This window comes from Lacerta agilis, chromosome 14 (genome assembly GCF_009819535.1).
Source record: "Lacerta agilis isolate rLacAgi1 chromosome 14, rLacAgi1.pri, whole genome shotgun sequence".
In the NCBI taxonomy this organism is placed as follows: Eukaryota; Metazoa; Chordata; class Lepidosauria; order Squamata; family Lacertidae; genus Lacerta; species Lacerta agilis.
The window spans coordinates 10897648-10919792 of NC_046325.1; the positions used below are offsets into that span (position 1 = coordinate 10897648).

The 22145-nt window shown below is 48.3% G+C and overlaps 1 protein-coding gene across 4 annotated transcripts in view; it reads right to left on the bottom strand.

Moving 5' to 3' along the window:
* Positions 1 to 22145, bottom strand: part of ADCY4 (adenylate cyclase 4) — a 74006-nt gene that overhangs the window by 20282 nt on the left and 31579 nt on the right. For all 4 annotated transcript variants that reach the window (XM_033169579.1, XM_033169578.1, XM_033169577.1 and 1 more), the window contains 6 exons: positions 11430 to 11562; positions 9375 to 9557; positions 6349 to 6392; positions 4746 to 4832; positions 3866 to 3935; positions 2212 to 2309 (listed from right to left, as the gene is read on the bottom strand). In XM_033169579.1, the coding sequence (XP_033025470.1) occupies positions 2212 to 2309; positions 3866 to 3935; positions 4746 to 4832; positions 6349 to 6392; positions 9375 to 9557; positions 11430 to 11562 (615 nt within the window). The remainder of the gene's footprint in view (positions 1 to 2211; positions 2310 to 3865; positions 3936 to 4745; positions 4833 to 6348; positions 6393 to 9374; positions 9558 to 11429; positions 11563 to 22145) is intronic.

The window sequence follows — 22145 nt, forward strand, 5'->3', positions numbered from 1 at the left end:
GAATCTTTTGGCCACTGTGGGCCTCAAACCCACAATCCTGAGATTAAAGAGTCTCATGCTCTCCGACTGAGCCACAGGTCCCCCATAGCTGATAGGTAGCCATTCATGCTCTACTTAAAAAAAAAAAAAATCTCTAACAAAGGAGAGTCCATCACTTCCCAAAGCTATTAAACAGCTCCTGCTGTCAGGAACTTCTTCCTAATGTTCAGCAGAAATCTCCTTTTTTGCAGTTTGAACCCCGTTCACAAAAGTACTAAAGAGTGCTTTGCACCCCTTGGCATACTAATTCAGCATCCTACAAGCGTGTCATTTCCCACAAGGCACTGCTCACTGTTTCCAGACTCTATGAGGACTAGAAACTCATTCTTGGTTCCAGTCAGTGCTAGATTCAAATGAACTGCCTGCTTTGATGTTTTAAAAGGGAAGCAAGGCTTTGATCGTTGCAGCCGACTGACAACTTTTTGCCTCAAATAGTCTAGCAGAAGAAGAAGAAGAAGAAGAAGAAGAAGAAGAAGAAGAAGAAGAAGAAGAAGAAGAAGAAGAAGGAGGAGGAGGAGGAGTTTGGATTTGATATCCCGCTTTATCATTACCCGAAGGAGTCTCAAAGCGGCTAACATTCTCCTTTCCCTTCCTCCCCCACAACAAACACTCTGTGAGGTGAGTGGGGCTGAGAGACTTCAAAGAAGTGTGACTAGCCCAAAGTCACCCAGCAGCTGCATGTGGAGGAGCGGAGACGTGAACCCGGTTCCCCAGATTACAAGTCTACCGCTCTTAACCACTACACCACGCTGGAAAATGCTGTTGGACTCCAACTCCCATCAATCAGCTCCAGAAAGCACAGCCGATGGTCCAAGGATGATGGGAGTTGTAGTCCAATGTCTGGAAACACATAAGTTCCCAGCCCTGATCTAATCTAATTTGGGGTGAACACCTAAACATACTTACTAGGAGGTAAACCCCACAGATCTCTGTCACACATAATATCCAAGTAAACACAATTATGGGTATGCTGCCCAACTTAAAAAAAGAAAAGCACGTCTTTATTTCCAAATTAAGGCCGTTACAAGCAACAGATGGGGAATTCCATTGTGCCCAGAGGGAACATCTCCCCTCCAACCCTGTTTTCTACAATCCCCATTCTACAACTTTCATGGGGAGTTTGCTTTGGTTTACAATTAGCTATCACTCAAAGCAGAAGAAGAGCTCTGCTGAACCTGAAAGCCTGCAAACCATTTTCACCCCACTGCAAATAGCATGTGAGGGTGTGTTGGGGGGGGGGGAGAGGGTTCCAGCCAGGCAGGCATGCACAACAGGGGCAAAGGGTGACATCTCCCCCTCTTATCACATTCCTGTCTCAGTCCAAGTCAGGCCCCTCCATGCTGGCTATCGCTTGGGGGAGGAATTCAAGCGCATACCAGGAAATAGAGGTTTACGCAGTGGAAGTGGTTTAAAGCACTCTGTCACCCTTGCCCAAGAAATCCACTTTGAAAATAAAAACAGACTTTTGTGGTTAGGAAAGTGATTGGGAGATGCATTGAAAACTGTTGGATGGATGAATGATTAAACACCCTGCAAGCAAATCTTGTTGTCTTATAACTGCCCCCACAAACTAATCAAAATGAACGTTCAGTAATAATTGGATGCAGGATCCCTCTAGACTGCTGGAGTGTTGCCCCAAGTCATTGATGCATAAGTGGTGGATTTACTTTGTGAGGTGTTCTGCAACGCTTTCCCAAACTTTGCTGCCTGGAGGGGACTTCTTGTGCAACGAAAAGCAGTACGAAAAATAAACCAGAACAGTTATGATATAAAAATCACACAGGATTTCAGAAAGTTATGGGACATGCATCAGTTTGAAACAATACAGTATCTCTTCCCCCAAACTTCTGCAGGTGTAGGCAGTATTGAAAGCTAGATAATATATAACCACCCCAATACCACCCTGAGCATCATGAATGCACAATTAAAAGAAGTATTTGGTGGGCCAAGTAGTCTAACCGCTGCATAAGCTTTGTGGAAGCAAATCAGGATGAATGCTAAATAAACAGATCATCTAGGGGAACCCTTAACAAAAGTAACCAGCTATGCAAACAAGGGATAGTTCTAAAATCCCTAACCCCAAAAGGCAAAGCCTTCACATGCTTTCGGGTCCAGTCCTGCCTACGTAAATAACTCACCCACCCATCCTCTCCTCACCCTCTTCCTGCTTACTTGTAAACCACGAGGATCTGGATGAGAAAGTTGGAGAGGAAAACCAGGAAGGTGCAGGCCGTGTAGTAATTAAAAGATGGGAGCGCGGAGAGACGATACTGGAGAAGGCAAGGGGAGAGAGAACCCAGGGTGAGCAACCATGAAAACAGGGGCAAGGGCTGCTCTGCACAACATCCCTGCTTTGTTCTGCATCATTTTCTGTGGGAATGTTGTGGATAGTAGGAGAGGATATACTGATGAAATATTATCCTTCCTCACTCACGCCAGCGAGTCAGTAGCAGAGCACATTCCCCAGTATATTTCAGGAAGGTAGTTGGTGGATTCATTTGAATCTCTTTACTTAAGCAATCCAATCTGGCTTGTCCAGATTGGTCTTATTCCTGGTAAATCCCCTTTGTTCCCTCTCCAAAATAAAATAAAATAAAGACACTTTCTTAAAAGTAATCATAAGAAGTTTACTTACTTTCAGTTCACAGTAGGTTCCCTGAAGGCAGACATTAGCTTGTAGTTACAGAAAAGAGAGTGGGTTCATCCCATGTAGGGAAATGGGCCCATGTGCAGCTGGCTGAGAGCCAGCAGACAGCAAAATCATCAAGAGAACAGCATCAAGAGGAGAAGGGGAAATGGCTGCGTGACCAGCCCTTTTATGGGGTCTCACAGGGCCACGCCCATCTACCTGGTCACACGCAGGGGGAGGATGCTCCAGACAGGTGTAACAGGAAGTCCTCCTGGCTGGAGTAACATCCCCTGGTGTGTCCACTCTGGGCAAACAGGAAGTGTTGTACTTGACTGCTTATGTTACATCCCACATTTTCAGCCTCCTGCAGATGCAGAGTATAGTCATCATGGCTAGAGGCCACTCTTAGCCTCATCCTCCATGAATTAGCCTAATCCTCTTTGAAAGACATTCAGGCTGGCGTTCATCACTACACCTAGCAGGAGTGAATCCCAAATCTTATTTCAGTACCAAGAAACAACAGGAGGGCTGCCTCACTCTGGCATGGACACTGAGGGAGGGAGCTAAGATGGCATCGGTAGTGGAAGCACAGCTGGAGCTCTGCATCTGTATTGCAGTATTTTTATCAGTGTTTTATTACTGTTTTTAACCAAAAAGGAAAAGTGATAGTAGAAGAAAACCTGCAGTGAGCTTCTACTACAGCTGAGTGAGTAGAATCCCCTAAAGGAAATAACGAGACCAAGATAAACTCTTGGGATAAAAGACAAACTCCTAGCCTGACAAGGTCACGGTGAGGACATAGGGAGTTGCCCTCTGAGTTTGGGCCCCCTCCAAAACCTTTTGAAAGTTATTGGAAGCAAGTCAAGTGCCCCCAGAAGTAACATAGGTTGGGTTGTGATGATTTACAGCCCTGGGGCTTTTGGAATAAGGCCAAAACAACATCCCTGGGCAGTGGGAAACTGACTTCGGAAGAGAAAACGCTGAATCACCCAATACCTTAAGGCATTTTAAAGCACGAAAGCTGTATGCTACTCAGACTTTCCCTTTTGTAAATCCGAATTATGGGATATGGGAAACGTCCTAAAGACCTTGAGGAGACACTGCCCTCCTCCCTCCCGAAATCTAAACAAACAAGGGCCGATTCATGCCACTGTTTGTGGAGCGTTCGACAAACAAACAAACACCCAAGTCCTTTACCTCCTTCTCAAGGGATTTTTCCTTGAAGTACAGCGTGATGCGATTCAAATCTTCTGATTCCTTCCATTGCCTGCAGGGGAGAAGTGTAGGGGGGAAATGGGAGATTTTCCCTTGGGCATCATTCCTACCACCTGCTTCCACACATCTACCTCTCCTTAGAATCATAGAATCATAGAGTTGGAAGAGACCACAAGGGCCATCCAGTCCAACCCCCTGCCAAGCAGGAAACACCAAAATGTTAATCTCCTTAAAATGGAGATTAGATTTGGCCCCCCCTTGCAACCCACAAACTCATAGTCAAACAGGGTCGTTTGCAGTAGTGAATGTGGCGTATGGGAGGCGTTGGGCATCTCATGTAATCGTAGATAGGTAAAGGGCTTGGGAAACAGTTAATAGTAATGATTTAATAATAAAATAATTTTTATTATTCATATGTCGCCCATCCGACTGGGTTGCCCCAACCACTCTGGGCGGCCCCCCCAACAAAATATCAAAAACACAGTAAAAACAAACAGCAGGCAAACTGGTTCCTGGTGCTGTTTGTGCCTGGGGGAGAAGAGGTAGGTTCTCCTCCTCTCCTTTCCCCTTGCTCCTTTTCTTTACTGTTTCGCTTTTCTTGCTATGTGTGATCCGCTGCAACAGGAAACTCCTGTGGCAATGGTGCAGGAGGCAGAAACTTGGAAGATGCATGCAGCTCCTCTTATTCCTGCAAGGCAATGACGTGACAGGCTGCACTCACCCAAATGCCCTCTTGTGTGCCATTATTTCATGCTAGCCTCTGTTGCATCTGATTTTGTAATTATCCCTGCTTCTTTCCTGTGCCTGTTTTCCTCTCTCCCCCCCCACCCTGCCCACCCCTCGCACAGTCTCATTGACGCACTTCTGCGAGTTAAGCTGTTCGATGAGCTGAAAGAACTTCTCGTCCACTCCTTCCAGGTCTTCATCTGGGCTCCTGGGGGCACGGCCCCTGTAATACAGCCAGGAGAGGAGAAAGAGAGAGCAGAGTATTGAGGAACCGCACAAAAATCAAAGAAACGCAACGCGAAATGCCCAAACAGCACAACAGAGAGAATAAACCAAATGGAAAGCAGAGGGCACAACTGAAAGAGACTGGATGGCCCTTGTGGTTTCTTCCAACTCTATGATTCTATGAGTAAGCAACTGGAATCCCAGTGCTCAGTATCTAAGGTGGGGAAGTGCGGGTTAAATTACCAGCTGGCAGGCCAGATCCTCACTTCTCCTAACCCCCATATCTTGAGAGATGGGTGGGGCCATCCACTTGTCAATCACCTGGCATCACCGTGGCACAATGGTCAGCACAACTTGCAAGCCCCACTTCTGGCAGGGATCTTAAGTCACAACAGCATTCCTCCCTTCAACTCAACGGGACATAGGAGGGGCCTTAGAAAGTGTTTAGCACAACCTTCCACCATCTGGTATCCTCCGGATTTTGCTGGACTCCGTCTCCCATCAGCCCCAGCCAGCATGGCCAATGGTGGCCAGGGATGAAGGAAGCTGGAGTCCAGCAACCTCTGGAGCTCATCACTGCTGGGAAAAGGTGGCTTAGCACAGGGGTCCCCAAACTAAGGCCCGGGGGCGGGATGCGGCCCAATCACCTTCAAAATGCAGCCCACTGACGGTCCGGGAATCATCGTTGTTTTTACAAGAGTAAAATGTGTCCTTTTATTTAAAATGCATCTCTGGGTTATTTGTGGGGCCTGCCTGGTGTTTTTACATGAGTAGAAAGTGTGCTTTTATTTAAAATGCATCTCTGGGTTATTTGTGGGGCATAGGAATTCGTTCATTTTTTTTTTCTTCAAAATATAGTCTGGCCCCCCACAAGGTTTGAGGGACAGTGGACCGGCCCATGGCTGGAAAAGTTTGCTGACCCCTGGCTTAGCATCTCAGAATCAGGTGAGGTGTAGAATGGTCCAACACCAGCATTAGGCTCCACTCCAAAAATAAAAATGAGGTGTCTGGTCAATTCAGGATGTTCACCCAGTTATCTGCCAGCTTTCCACTGCTTCCCCTCCCAAGATTAATTCTGCAGCCCTCCACTGTGCCACTAAACTTACTGGAGATGAGGGGCGGTTTAGGTGGCCCCAGAGCACCCCAGAGCTTTGTTCTAGGGCTCACATACATTGGGAGACCTACCTAGCTGACAACAGAAGCCAAAGGAATTGTGACGGATTCCATTAGACTCCCGTTCCATCTCAGGGTGGCTCTGCAGCTGTCGGAACCACAGGCTTAACATGCATTTCTAGCCATGGAAGAACTCTAGCCCCACAGATCTGTAGAACATCATAGTACCCACAGAAGAAAGCTAAACCGCAACATCCTGGCTCCAACCCACAGTGCAATACCAGACACAATGTACATTTTGCTCTATCTCTTCCTCTCTTCCCCCCTTCTTTTCTCAGTAATCTATCTGCTTGTCGGCCTCTTCCTCCTCTCCCCCTGTAAACAAGATACCCGCTTGTTACCGTTCCAAGGTCTTCTGCTGGTTCAAGGACCCCAGAGAGATCTCCTGCAAGGAAACAGAAACACTTGTTCCCTTCAACTGTAGGGACACAGCGAATGCTCCCAGGGAGCCTCTTCGCCTAGCTTCCATCCCAATTTGTTTGCAGGGAAGCTAGACAACGTCGAATATTTATTGAGCAAATTGTTTGCAGGGAAACAAGAGGATGCTACATCAAGCAAACCTTATCTGACATTTTCCAGTGCATTTTCCTATCACTTTCCTTACTGCAAAACAATACAATCCTTTTGTGTGTGTGTGTGTGTGTGTGTGTGTGTGTGGAGAGGGAGAGTAGGTTTGTGGGGCAAATCCTCCAGATCAACTTTAATTTTGAAAGCTGAATTTGACGGTTTGTGGTTGAAATGACAGCCTGGAAGCTCCCTTAGACGGTGCTGCCAAATGAACAGCCTGCAATCTTCATCTCACAGCTAGAGCACATTCACATTATAGAGCAGGCACCCCCAAACTCGGCCCCCCAGATGTTTTGGGACTACAATTCCCATCACCCCTGACCATAGGTCCTGTTAGCTAGGGATGATGGGAGTTGTAGACCCAAAACATCTGGAGGGCCGAGTGTGGAGACGCCTGTTATAGAGGGACTGCTAAAGGTTCTGCCTTTAGTTATGGGTGTATTTAGGAAAGTAGGAAGCTACTTTATACTAAGTCAGACCATCTAGCTCAGTACTGTCTACACTGACCGGGAAAAGCTCTCCAGGGTTTCAGACAAGGAATATTTCCCATTTCTATCTGGGGACACCGAGGATTGAACCTGGGACCTTGTGTGTGCAAAGCAGATGTTCTACTGCTGAGCCACGGTCCTTCTTCCTGCAGGAGGAGATGGGCGCCCACACTTGCCATTCATTTGCAAATTCCTCCGACATCATTGCTAATGATGCATTTGGCACACACAGGAAGGTGTCTTATACTGAGTCAGACTATGGGGCTCACCTAGCTCAGTATTCTTGGCACTGACTGGAAATGCATCTCTGGGGTTTCAGGCTGGGGAAATTACCAGACCCACCAGGAAAAGCTGGGGAGTGATTACATTACATGCAATGCACATGCTCTGTCATGCAGCTAGGGCATGGCATCTAGCTAGACCCTGATTCTCATGCAACTGGCAGCATCTACCAGCAGAAAGAAGAAGACTAAGGGCCCATTCACACTTCCGCTTAACGTGAAATGCACCCCCCCACACACACATGTGTCTTTTAATCCCCCCCCCCCGACCATACAATGTTCACCGGAAACAGCTGCTGTCCCAGACTTTCTGCTGCAAAATCCCTGTCCTTGGAAAATCTGGAAAGAGATCTGTGGACAGCTTTCTGTGGATGCCTTTGACATTTTTTTTCGGGGGGGGGGGAGGTTGTGAGAGTCTAGAGAAACATAACTCTAATGCACCTCCTCCCTCATTTTCCACACTTCCTGCAAATACCGTTTTTGGGCCGGATATAAGCCGCGCCCCCAAATAAGCTGCACCTTTAAAATTTGGCGACTTGGGGGAGGGTTGGGAGCTGTGCACGGGATGGACGCCATTGCCCCGTGCTCCCGAGCTGCTCTCGGGGGGGGGGGAGCTGCACCGCTTTGCCGGCAGCCTCCCCCCTCTCCCCCCCCTTGTTCCAATGGCTCGGGGGAGACTTGGCAGAGGCGGGCAGGCTGGGCATCATTGCCCCCATGCTCCCAGGCTGCTTCCTTGGGGGGGGGGAGCTGCACCGCTTTGTTGGCGGCGTAAGGTCACGAATATAAGGCGCACTTTAACTTTTAACGATTTGAATTTGGAAAAAACAAGTGTGGCTTATATTCGGGTCAATGCAGTACACTGGGTCCAATTTGTGTTTCTAGTTGAAGTCTCTGCCATTTCCGCCTTGAATCTGCAACACAACTGCTTCCCCCTGCTCTATCTATGTGCTTAAATGGAACTTAGGAACCTAGGAAGCTGCCTTATACTGAATCAAACCATTGGTTCATCTTGCTCAGTATTGTCTGAGGTGGGTGACAGAGGCTCACCAGGGCTTCAGACAGGAGTCTCTCCCAGCCCTACCTGGAGATGCCAGGGGTTGAATGTGCTCCCCATTAGATGAGCTACAGCCCTTCCCCCAAAAAACCCCAGAGGTTCCCAGAATTACGTGAGCAGGTGAGGAGGTTATTGCATCCCAGATCTCAATGGCCACAGGAAAGGTGCTTTTAAACTTCTGCAGTTCACCTTCCCCTCCCTATTTTTCTCAAAGCGCAGAAGAGAAAATCGTGGCACCTGGGTTTTCCCCAAAGGGCAACATTTCCAGCAAAGCAACTGTGGTTTTAAGACATGCTTCGGAAAAATCACGTGTGGCAGTGAGATGGTTTTCTTATCCTCCACTATCAATACCCATCCCATGCAAAATGTACTTGTGAACTCTAGCAACTTCCCCCCACCGGCTTCCTGGATAACCCTACATTTTGTGCTTGGATGCAGAACTGCAAATAGCAGACACCCACTTCGTGTCTGTCAGTCCTGACCCACAAGTGGTTAGAGTGCTGCACCAGGATGTGGAAGATACAGGTTCAAATCCTCACTCAGCCATGAAGCTCGCTGGATTACCTTGGGCCACTCACTCACTCTCAGGCTAACCTACCTCAAAAGGCTGTTGTGAGGATAAAATGGGGAGGAGATGAACGATGCATGCCACATTGAGCTCCTTGGAGGAAATGAGGAATAGGCATGCAATGAAACAATGATAACAAGAAACCTGTGAGCTTTTAACACACACTGTATTTTTGTATCTTGCTTCAAAGAGGTGTGAGTGCGGTTGATAAGATAATCTTATTTCTGCTCTCCTGTCTAAAAACATGCTTTTGAACCTTTGCACGCAAGCTCAGAAGGACTATAGAGAGCAGTAGAAGCTTCTCCGTAATCTGTTTTTTTTTTTCTAAAATAAACATGGCAGCTGAAACGGCTTAAGGGTTCTCGGCAGATGTCCTTGCATTGACATGAGCACAACCTGCTGGACATACCGAGTAGTTGCTCCGGACAAACCCTGCCGGTTCTGCGGGGAGGTTGTCAAGGTGTTTGAGGTTGGCAAAGGGTTTAGCTGCCCCCCACGACTCCAAGTAGCGAGTCATCCGCGCTGGAGCCCTCATCTTGTAGCCCTCACCTGGCACAGGTGAGAGGGTGCCGCTGGAGGTCTCTTCTTCAGCCTAAAGACAACAGGAACCAGAAGAGCAAGTGGAAGTCCTGAGTGACAAACCCCTACCAGCAGCATCCATATACAATGGATATACACCACATACAATAACAGGGACGCAGGTGGCGCTGTGGGTTAAACCACAGAGCCTAGGGCTTGCTGATCAGAAGGTCGGCAGTTCGAATCCCCGTGAAGGGGTGAGCTCCCGTTACTCGGTCCCTGCTCCTGCCAACCTAGCAGTTCAAAAGCACCCCAAAAAGTTCAAGTAGATAAATAGGTACCGCTCTGGTGGGAAGATAAAAGGTGTTTCCATGCACTGCTCTGGTTCTCCAGAAGCGTCTTAGTCCTGCTGGCCACATGACCCGGAAGCTGTATGCCAGCTCCGTTGGCCAGTAAAGCAAGATGAGCGCCGCAACCCCAGAGTCGTCCACAACTGGACCTAATGGTCAGGGATCCCTTTACCTTTACCTTTACATACAATGACACAATCGCCCCGAGGACCAACACACTGCACTGCCTGAGGTGGAGGGACCCACAACTGTGGCTAGACACTGGTCTACAGCCTGCGCAGCCACTCCAAATTCAGATGTTATGGAGAAACCAAGCTGTTTGTCAACGGCACACTGGCAACACTTTGCTCCATATCCCTTAATGACAGTTCCCAACGGCTCCACATAGATGCTACATAGCACTGGGGACAAAAGTGTGCCCTGCGGCACCTCATAACTTAAATGCCAAGGGGCCGATGAGCATTCCCCCCGTGCCATTCTGTGGAACCCACTGTGGAAGAGTGTCACCAATAGGCAGGGGAGTAGGAAGGGGGGTGCGGGGGTGCGGTCCGCCCCAGGCATCATCCTTGGGGGGGTCACAAAATGACACACCACGGGGGGTGGCACATACCGTGGGGCCTGGCCTGCAGCGCTCCCGATCCACGCTTCTCTCCTGGGAGTGACTCGGTGGCTCAGGGCCCCGCGCTGCCCGAAATGGCAGCGTGGGGCTTGCGTCCGCCAGGCAGACTCTGTGGGCAGCTCGCCGTGCCGCCGCCACCCCCTGGGGAGGATCGGCGTGGCGCCCCCATGCACGGATTGCCGCACCACATGCCAGAGCTGCTAGCTATGCCCCTGCCAATAGGACTGCCATATTTCAAAAGTGTTGAGCTTTGTTGGGGGGGGGGGAAGGGCAAAGTTCCTGCAAAATCTCCAAAATAATTGAAGTTTTTGAGCTGTTTTAAAGGGAATTTACCATAAAATCAACACTTCCAATATGGGGGGCCGGACATTTTTACTGGTTTTCACAAATTCCACCCGAGCGCTATTTCTGACGGACAAATCCAAGATATGTCCAGGAAATCCCGGACTTATGGCAGCCCTAGAACATACGTCTCACAAAGCCGATCCAGGAGGATACCGAGGCCAATGTTATCAAAAGCTGTGGGGAGATCAAGGAAAAGAGGCAAGATTGGACTCTGAATGTCCTTATCCCGATAGAGATCATTCATAAGGGCGACCAAGGCTGATTGGGTTCCAAAACCAGATTAATATGGGTCTAGACCAGCCTTTCTCAACCATGGGTTCCACCTTGTTGGACTACAACTCCCATCATCCCTGCCCACTGGTTCTGCTAGCTAGGGATGATGGAAGTTGTAGTCCAACAATATCTGGGGACCTCAGGTTGGGAAAGTCTGGTCTAGATAGTAAGTTTCACCAAAGTGTACCTGCAGCTGATCCACCACAACTATCTCAATTCCCTTTCCAAGAAATGATGTGTTGGAAACTGGCTGATAACTATTCACAGACTAGGAAGTCCAGGTCAAGCTTTTTCCGTTCCCCCCCCCTCCCCTAAAAGGTGGATGCACCACCTCCAGTTTCAAAGCCGATCTCCTCACCCTGGGATCAATGACCAGGAAGGTTTTGATTTTGTTCTCCCTCAGGTAAGAGTCTCGTGGCCAGAAACAAACTTCCTCCACAGCGTAGGCACCACCTAGGTGCAGCAATGTGGCCTCTGTGATATGAACCCTCCTGAAAGGGAAAAGAGGTGGGAATGTAGAAGGATACAGAAGAGGGCAGCCAAGGACACAGAGGTACAGTTCCCCACCCCCATTTAGGACACTTCCCTGCATGCAGCACTAGAGGTCACCCCAGGTGGCCAATGGAGTCCTATCTAGGTATACAACAGAACGGACAGAGAGAGGCCACTTGTTCATCATACAGTAACTGTCACACAAATTAATGTAATTCCTCTTCCCTGCCTCTAGGGAGCAGCAGTGCCCACATATTTCAGTCAACCTATGAAAAGTAACCAAAGGCATTATTTTCCAATTACAGGTGGGTAGCCCTGTTGGTCTGCCATAGTCGAAACAAAATAGAAAATTCTTTCCAGTAGCACCTTAGAGACCAACTGAGTTTGTTCTTGGTATGAGCTTTCGTGTGCATGCGTATCTGAAGTGTATCTGAAGAAGTGTGCATGCACACGAAAGCTCATACCAAGAACAAACTCAGTTGGTCTCTAAGGTGCTACTGGAAAGAATTTTCTATTTTGTTTCGATTATTTTCCAAGGGAGCATTTGGACATTGTGTTGGAATGGTGCTTTTTTTTTTTTGGATAGATAAAGTTTATAAAGGAGGTGGAGAACTGATAGCTAATTTAATTGCAATGTCTACGGCAATAAATAGCAGTAAAGTGGTCAACTGGCCAGTATTGTCCCAGCCTGAGCAGTTTCTTCTGGCAGGAAACCAGTATTGGGATCTGAAAAGCTAACGAAAGTCAGATTTTCCCAGGCTTTACCCTTAACCCATCAACTTCTATTAAGCTCTACTTCTACCCACCATTTTTGGCCAGCCTCTGCCCCTAACCTAGCAATCTCCAGCCGAAACACACCACATCACATTTTCCCAAGGTGCGGAGCCACCAGTTTCAGGCAGGCTCTGCCCCAATCCACCACATTCCCACTAAGCTCCACCTATAAATTTCTGTCAGGCTCCACCTCTATCCTAGCTGGCTCCACCCCTAGCCCTGCTACTAAGCCCACGGCTACCTACCAATTCCATCCAGGCTCTGCCCATAAACTGTTAAGCTTCGCCACCTCCAGCCCACCAGATCCCTCGCTGTCTTTGAATTTCATTCTTCCAGTCCCAACCTGGGACCTGCAAGATTCTGGGTCTAGCCCCTGCCCTAGAACTACCGAAACACACCAGGGCCTGCTTGGTCACTACTTTCATTGTAGCTCGGTAGCATCGTAGCAGCAGTCGAGTCTGCACTCTGTCCACAAATAGCAACACAGTCAAAAATGTGTATCATCAGTTACAGTGGAACCTCGGGTTATGTACCGTCCTCCTTACAAATACAGTGGTACCTCGGGTTAAGTACTTAATTCGTTCTGGAGGTCCGTTCTTAACCTGAAGCATACTTAACCTGAAGCATCACTTTACCTAATGCAGTGATGGCGAACCCGTGGCACGCGTGCCACAGCTGGCACGCAGAGCTCTCTCTGCCGGCACGCCAGGGGCGGGGAAATGGGGGGTGCCGCCGCGCTGCACCACGCCGCTCCCGTGGCCCGCCTGCGCCCGTCCACTTCTCCAGCTGGCCGGCGGCCCGCCCTCTGGAGGCTGAGGGTGCTGCTGCTGTGCTGCTGTGCTCATGCGTCGTGCCTCGTTTCTGCCAGCGCAGGCGCAGCAACAGACAGCAGCAGTTTCCCTCCTTGGCGCCTGTCCCAGTGGTGTTTGGCTGCTGCTGGCGAGGATTCGACGCGAGGCGACGGCGCCGAGGTAACGGCAGCGGCAGGCGGGGCCAGGGGCGGCGGGCGAGGGTGAGGGGGAAGCCCTTTTTAAAAAGGTTGAGGAAGCGTCGCCTGTGCCGCCCATGCTGGTCCCGGGCGGGCTGCGAGGCAGCCGCCCAGCCCCGTCTTTGAGCGCTGCGAGCGGGGGGAGCCGCGGCCCCGCCGGCGATTCCATCCCTAAGTAAAACGGCAGTGCTATGCATGTTCGGGTGGAAGGAGGCAAATGTGGAACTCTTTACTCAAACATGTGCACACAGGGTCGGTGCATTGGAGGAGTAGGCGGCCACCTCCACTTCCATGCGAGCGGTGTTTGGGATGGCGCGAAGGAAAGTCTCGCTAAGACCCTAGCAAGCCGCCCCATCAACAATGCATTGCAAATCATTGCATTGCGTTTTCCCCCTGGGCTTCCTTTAGAAAATAGGTAAATAAGTCGACCGGTGGAAATCAAGCGATTGTGTGCTGCATTTTAATTATCCCCCCCCCTTAGAAACTCCTCCGAAACTTGCGCTGCTTGGTGCACACTTTCCTCACTGCGGTCTCATAGGCGGGGAACGCGCTCCGTCCCTGTCCAAAGAAACAGTGTCTCCCTTTCCAATTGCAGGCTCGCTCGCATTGCAACGCTTTTCTTTCTCTCTCTGCTCCCCACCCCGCTGCCGGATCTCTCGTCTGCTCTTTCCTACAGCCTTGTCAGCTTCCGCATCCTTTCTTCAGCCGACTGCCTTCCCTGCACGAGATCTCCCCAGTGTTTGCAGGCTCCCCCCATCCTTCCTCTCCTAGTCTTTTAGCGTATCCCCGTTTTTGCAGACTATTTCCAGGAAACCTCTCCACTCTCCCTCCCTGTCGGAATACGTTTCACGGATCCGCCATGGATTCATATTTATTTGGTTATTTTATAAGTTTTTCGAGGTCTACTTTTGGTATAATTGCGCGTAAAAGCGAAAGTGAAAGCATGAATGAATAGTGTGGTTCACTTATGAGATCAATCCGCCTTTATTTTGTAGATCCGGTCATGTTCAAAATTGTTAATGAGCGTTAAACTTGCTTCCCGCCTTTTTGGAGGGCAGCAACAGTGATTTTATTGGTTAAAGTACTAATGATGATGTCACGTTTGTTCCCTAATAAAAGGCAGAGGCACCCCGCTTAGGCACGGAGACCGCACGTTCTTCTTATGTTCTTTTAGTTGGGTTTTAGTTGAAGTCAAGTTTAGTTTAAGGGATCAGGAGCGGGCTGGATGGGTTGGATGGGTTTTCTTTAGTTAGAGTTAGATCGCGGAAGATCATTCGGTTTTAGTTTTAGTTAGGTTTTCTTATAGGTTAGCCTAGGGTTAGGCCCGCGGAAGATATTTCGGTTTTAGTTTATTTAGTTAGCCTCGCGGAAGATTGGGCGCGCAGGGTCTTTAAGCTTAGGAGAACTTAGCTTAGGGGACGAGCCTACGCGGGTTCTGCCGAAGCCACTAAAGATACAACCGGTGTCTGTCTTCCTTTGGGGTTAACGGGGGGAGTAAAGTAAAATTTTTAATTTTCTGTAAATTGGTCCGTCTATTCAGAGTCAGGGTACATATTTTATTTCACGAGGCAACTTTTCTTTAAAGAAGGCAATTAGGAACTCACACACCACCAGAGTCTTCAATTGGCTTACTCATCATCCTTCAGACTGTGAGGCTTGGCCGGCGACCGTGCTCAAAAGCACGCGGAACGCTGGCCGCTTTCCCCGCAACTGGTACCTCGTGCATAACCAGTCCAAGGCCGTGCACGAGGAGCTCCAGCACCCATACCCCGACAAGTGGTGCCCCGTGTGAGGCAAAGCGTAGTCGAAAGTCGCTTCCACGAAGACTCCGGTTAAAGGCAACATATCGGAAGTGGCTCGGAAACAGACATTGAGAGGTGAGGTATAACAGCCCGGTTTATCCAGGATTTCGCTGCAGTAGCGCGAATCCACCGCTTGCCCAAAGTACTGTAAATAGAAATTGCGCGCGTATATTTTGCCCCAAGGGGTCCCCGGGTAGAGCGGCAAGGAGTTTAGTGTAAGCCTACGGGCAGAGTAAGGTCTTCCCTAAAGCCTACGGGTGGGAAGGGTCTGGCAAAAGCCTACGGGTGCCAGGGTTTTCGGTCAAAGCCTACGGGTAGGGCCGGTGTCTCCCGAAAAAGCCTACGGGTGGGAGGGAAAGGTTTTCTGGCAAAAGCCTACGGGTGCCAGGTTTTTCGGTCAAAGCCTACGGGTAGGGCCGGTAGCCCCTAGTAGAAGCCCACGGGTGGGGGTGGAGGTTTTCTGGCTAAAGCCTACGGGTGCCAGGTTTTTCGGTTAAAGCCTACGGGTAGAACCGGTGTCCCCTAGTAGAAGCCTACGGGTGGGGGAGGAAAAGTTTTGGAAAAGTGCTAAAAATGGGCTCCTCACTCTCAACTGCTCAAGTTAAATTTTGTGAAGATTTATTGTACCTTTTGAAAAGAAATGGTCACCCTGTCTCTGAATCAGAAGTAGAGCTTTTAGTTAAAACTATTGGGGAAATTTGCCCCTGGGTCCCTAAGGAGGGAACGAAAGATTTAGCCTCATGGGAAAGGATCGGGTTAGAATTTATGGCCAACCCGAAAATCGGAATTCCTGTACAATTGGTATGGAGCAAAGTAAGAAACTGCTTTCAACAAATCGCTCCAAGAAATGTTTTGCTTAATGGAACAGTGAATTTAGGAAATACTGCTTTTAATAGTGCCCCTGTGCTGCCGCTTGCGGTTGTGCCATTTTCGGCCCCCTCGCAGCAGCCAGTTCAGGCCCCGTTGTCGTACACGCACTCGCCCTTGTCCAATTTGTCGTTGCCAGATTCATTGCCGCCTGTGCCGGTGCAGCAGACGCCGTCGGCCTTTCAAGCCCCGCCGCGGACTGCCCCACCGCCAGTCGCTCAGCAGTCATCGCAGGCCTTTTACCAGCCAGCGATCTCAAGTCAGCAGCAGCCGCGGACCTCGCTCCAAGCAACGGTCCCGCTTCCTCCATCGCAAGCCGCGCTTTTGCCAGCGATCCAGCAGCAGCAGCAGCAGCAAGCAGCCTTTTTGCCAGCAAACCCTGCTGCCCTGCAGGCCGCGCTCAAGCCAGCAGCTCCAGTTTTGCAGCAAGCTGACTTCCAATCAACAGCAATCCAAGCTTCAATGCAAGCAGCACAACAGCAATTTACCAATCCTTCAGCACCTCCGATGCCAATGCAGATTCCAAGACAAGAACAAAGCCAAACAATGATGATCCAGATGCCAGGACTTGCAGTACAGAGCCAACAACCTTATGCTCCAACTCCAAGTCAGCCATCTTGTCTTCATCCAACTTCAAGTCAGCCATCTTGTCTTCATCCAACTTCAAGTCAGCCATCTTGTCTTCATAGTCAGCCATCTTCAAGGCATCCAGATGTCAAAGACTCTTTAGCACCATCTAGTGGCTCATCATTTGGAAAGCATCAAGAAGATTTAAACTCACTGATGCCACCTACAGATCCAACAGCAATGCAACCCATCTGCAGAACTCAAGCTTTGGAAGCAGCTTTGGGACAAATAGACTTTAGTGCTGATCCAATGCACATCTTTCCAGTGATTCGTGCCAATGGAGGACAACCTGCAAGATATCAAGCCATTCCTTTTGAAACACTACGTGAACTGCGGAAAGCCATACGCGAAAATGGACTTCAAGCTCCTTATACTAGAAGTTTACTTGAAGGACTGTCCACTAGTAGACTTCTGCCATCTGATTGGAAGTTGATACTTCGCACCTTTCTGTCGCCTACAGATGCTCTTCTGTGCCTGCAAGAGTGGAAAGAAGTAGCAGCCAGACGTGCAACGCCACTCGCCACAGAAGATATGCTCACAGGATCAGGACATTACTCCAATCTCAATCAACAGCTAGCCATACCTGATGCTGCACTCGTCACCATAGCAGACATCGTAGTCAAAGCTTGGCGCAGATTACCCAATCGCACAGATGCCAGCTCAGTATCAGGATTCGCTGCAGTTAGGCAAGGTCCAAAAGAGCCTTATGGGGACTTCGTGGATCGCCTGATTGTTGCAGTGGAACGCCAGATAGAAGATCGTCATGCCAGAAACATGCTGACAAAACAACTTGCCTTTGAAAATGCCAACGATGACTGCAAGAATGCCCTAACAGCAGTTGCAGCTCGTCCAGATGCCACATTGACTGAGATGCTACGCGTCTGCCAGAATGTTGGTACCCACTCCTACAAAGCACAGCTCTTGGCAGCTGCGGTACAGATGCCACGTCAAGACAGCTCTACGCCAGTCAAGAAGTGCTATGGGTGTGGAGGCGATGGGCATTTCCGGTCGCAGTGCACAACAACGCCAAGGCCTTCTGCCAAGCCACCAGAGAGATGTCCCATCTGTCAAAAAGGATTTCATTGGGCGAACGATTGTCGTTTGAATCCACAAAATACATCACCTACCTCATCTCCAGTTCAGGGAAACAGTTCTGCGGGCCGCGCCCCGGCCCCGGTAAAACAATAGGGTGCAAGCTCAAGAACGTCATGAAAGTCAACCATCCCAGAAAGGTGAACAACGCTACTCCTTATCCAGGTCATCAGGAAAAAAGAGTGATCCAGAGAGATATCTACTCTCCAGATGTCCAGAGAAAAGATGTGACCTCATCAAACATTCAGGTTCCAGAGATTTCATCATCTGCCTTACCTATTCAAAGGATTCCAGTAGAGAACACAGCATTCAGTTCACCTTCTGCTAACTGCCCTTCAGCTCCTGCTGATGTCACCCCCGCTTCACAGCAAGCAATCACAGTCAAGTCTCTGATCGCAGAATTGCCTTCAACGTTGAGAAAACATCCTACTGAGGTCAACCTCGCAGCACCTGAGCTTTACTCACCTTTGAGTCAAGGTCAATCTGTCATTGAAGGACATTTGCCCTTGATGAAACAGCAATATCCAGGTAGCAACCCAGCTGATGATCACTTTCCATGTGGCCAAAGAATGCAAGCGAGTGAGACAGCTCCCTCTTGTGGAAGCTCAAACATCACTCCAGTTAACAATGTCCACACCTTTGTGTCACCTCCAGCTTTTAAGCTCAACCCGCCACAACCAAACAATTATCATGGACAACAACTTCAACTGTCTTGTGTCAAAGAAGAAGCTCCATCCTGTCAGTTTGATGCACAACTGACTGAATGCCAGCAGGTTCAACAGCGTCAGCAACTCTTACTAATGGAAGAACCTCAAGTTTGCCAACTCAACGCCAAGCAGCTTCAGAGTTGCCAACTTCAGCAATGCAAAAAACCCGAAACCAAAAAGATGTCTTCAGACACTGCTGACGAAGAACAAGAAGCTTCTTCTGTCCCAGGTATACCACTCTTCTTAACAGAGGACTGTTACTTTTCAAATCCATGGTTTGCTCAGCAATTGCCAACATCCATTCGTGGTCCATTCCCAGACACTTCAATTTGCCTTATTCTGCCTAGGATGGATCGCCTCCCTGCCACAGTCACGCTGACTGCAGGCCTAGTTCGAATCACAGATTCATCGCAGTTGCTGATTCCAGGATTTTCAACTGTTCCTTGTGTCCTAACAAAAGGTTTAGAAATTGCCAGACTTTATTTGCTTACTTCTACACCTACAGCTCCTGTAGACTCTTTGCCTCCTCAGGCAGCAATGGCGCTAATCAAGATTACAGAAGAACGCCCTCATCTCGTCTTAGAAATGGGTGGACGAAAGATCAAGGGTCTTCTTGATACAGGCGCAGATGTCACAGTGATCGCCAGAAAAGATTGGCCTGACCAGTGGGCAACGACTGTCACCCAGGAAGTCTTCGGAGTCGGAGGTTTCGAACCCGCCCACCAGAGCGTGCATCCGATTACCTTCCAGTCAGACTCAGGCTCCATGGTGCAGCTCCGTCCACTTGTTATGGATGTGCCTATCACCCTTTGGGGTAGAGACTTATTGTCTAAAGCAAGAACTGTTGTCCATACGCATTTTTGATGTGGGCCTTTGCATCAGCGCCAGTACATGCTCTTCCACTCACATGGAAGGAAGGACCCCCTGTATGGGTCGACCAATGGGCGCTGACGTCAGAAAAGCTCGCTGCAGCAGAGGCCCTAATCAAAGAGCTGCTACACCAGGATCGCATCCAACCCCTTACTCTCCGTCAGTACCTCATGGATAAAGCTCCACAGTCATTAACCTTAGAGCGTTCCCTTGATAGTCTTAAAACTGTCCTTTGCAGTAAGCCTGTTGCAAAGTTCTCCTGGAAAGTTTCACTGCTTGGTAAGGTGAATTCTCCTGTCTACAAGTTCTGTTCAGCAGCATCTTCAAGCGCTCTCACGCCGTTGAGACTTTCCTTTGTTTCAGTGATCCAGTCGCCAACCATGGGACGTTCCTTGCTATGTTCCGTGCTGTCTTTTGCATGGGCATTCTGTTGGCTGGTTTTGAATGGTACTCACCGTGCCTACAGATTGCTGCCATCACTTCTTGCAGCATACCTGTTTCCAACCAAAACCGCAAACCCTTTTCACCTGCTTTCTGTTGCTCTCTACCTGATGGCAAATATGCTCCGCATCTCCCCAGGTATTCTTCTGGAGTATCTTTTCCTGCATCAACCAAGAACTCTACTACAGGCTCTTCAGGCGGTTCCTCCTTGTGCTCAGAAGTACTGTCTTCCGCAAGGAACTCTTTACCTGAAGGTCAAGTCATGTAACCCTGCGTGGTACTTGCCAGCCTGCATCTTCAACGACAGCCCCTTGTTGCTTAATCCTCTCAGTGGAGGACTGTCCTTACTTCTGCGGAAAAAACTCCTACTTCCCACACCTTGTTTATGTGTTCAACTCCATTCTTCACTCAAGAAACACGCTGGACAAACTTTGCGTGAAATCCGATGCTCCCTTTTCATCGCAAGCCGTGATGTCTAACTCTGGTTGTTAGCTACTCGCTAACTTCTCAACTTCCTGTCAAATGCAGCAACTATCCTCAACCTATGCCTTTTGTTTGCCTCTGGGCGGCCTCTGGTTCCTGGCTGCCTGGATTTGTTCCAGTTACTCTCATACCTGCATTCACTAGCAGATCACCTTGATTTGCTTGCTTAACCTCCTTTCTTCTACAGGTATCGTTGTTTCTTCAGAGCTCGATGTTTCAGAACTTTCCTGAGCCCCATGAACTTTTCCTGAGTCCCAGGACTATTTCTTCTACATGGTCATGTGTAGTCGGAGAAGAAGACGACCGGCAACTCATTCATCGTCTTCATCCTCCTCTCCAACACCATTTTGCAGTTCTAAACCTGTCTTGTACTTTATATTGTACTTGTAAAAATTGCATATTTACCTTTGTATGCTTCTTGAAATATCCGCCTCGCATGTTACATGTGTTTTCCTTATAGCTTGATAGTTAATGATATGGATGTTTATATATGCAAAGCTTTTCTGCAATGGTTTCCATTTAGAGCGTCACAATTTTGATGATATGGAAATGTTTATGTAAGGTCAAAGCATTGTCTTTGTGCAGTTCTAGTCATAGACATATTCATGCATATATGTTTTATTTCAGTAATCCTAAATCTCCACGTTGTGCTTGCAAAAGTTGTAGTTTAAAAATGTGGTAACATTTACATGCCTTATTTGAAATATTTCCTTTGGTCAAAGAATTGGTCATTCTCGGATTTGTTCAAGATATATATGTCAAGTCTGGTGGCGTCCTACCCTTTTGGTACCCCTATTTACTTTAAAGATTCCCCCTCTATATGCTACCTTTTGGCAGTAAACCAGGTTCCCAGCTTTTCCCTTCACCTTGTTTCCTGCTGTTAATGGGAGACCCTTATGTAGCTGGTTTAAATCCCATTTCGTTTCGCTGGAAACCCTTGCGTAGATGGTTTAAATCCTCATCCTGGCTGGGACACCTTTATGTAGGTAGCTTAAATCTCCTTTTGTGGCGAAAACCACTTGTACTTAGGTGCCTTAAATCCCCTCTCTGGAATTGGACCCTAGTTCCCCGTTACCTGTGGTCGCTGTGGTAAGTCCAGAATCTAAAGTTCCCTCGATTCTGTAGCCTCAGAGCCACAACCCTTTTCCGTTACCTTATCCATTTTTCTTCTGTTTTTCAAAAAAAAATTAAAAAAAAAATGGGGGAGGGGTCTGGGTAGGCTATGTAGCCCCAGCTCTAGTTATATTTTAATTTTGGGTCCTGGATCGGGACCTCTCTTATGTTTGGGCACTCGTTATCCGTTATTTTTAATTTTGGACCTGCATCAGGTCCTCTCTTGTGTTTGGGGAGTAATTTGTTGTTTTACGCTGCACGCGAAAATATATATGCTTATGAGGTGATTTGTTGTGTTACACTACGTATTGAAGTATTTATATATGCCTAAAAGGTTTACAGTGTATCGGATCGATCACTTTTTATGTTTGGCTAGTGGTTTGTTATTTTCATGACTTTATTGCTATATTATTGTACAAGTATTTCCTCCTATGAAAAGGATGGATGTTGATGGTATTGCTAGTGTTTATATCACAGTCTTGATGTAGACTTTGGCGTGGACACTGTCGGCATTGTCAACGTTTGCCTTTTCATGTCAAGGCTTATATCAAAACAAATGGTTATGTTTGTGTCAGATAAATGCTTATGATATCTCTGACCTTCTTTTTTTTATATAACTAAATCAAAAATAATTTAATTTAAAACAAAAAAAAGAAAGATGATATGTCGGAATACGTTTCACGGATCCGCCATGGATTCATATTTATTTGGTTATTTTATAAGTTTTTCGAGGTCTACTTTTGGTATAATTGCGCGTAAAAGCGAAAGTGAAAGCATGAATGAATAGTGTGGTTCACTTATGAGATCAATCCGCCTTT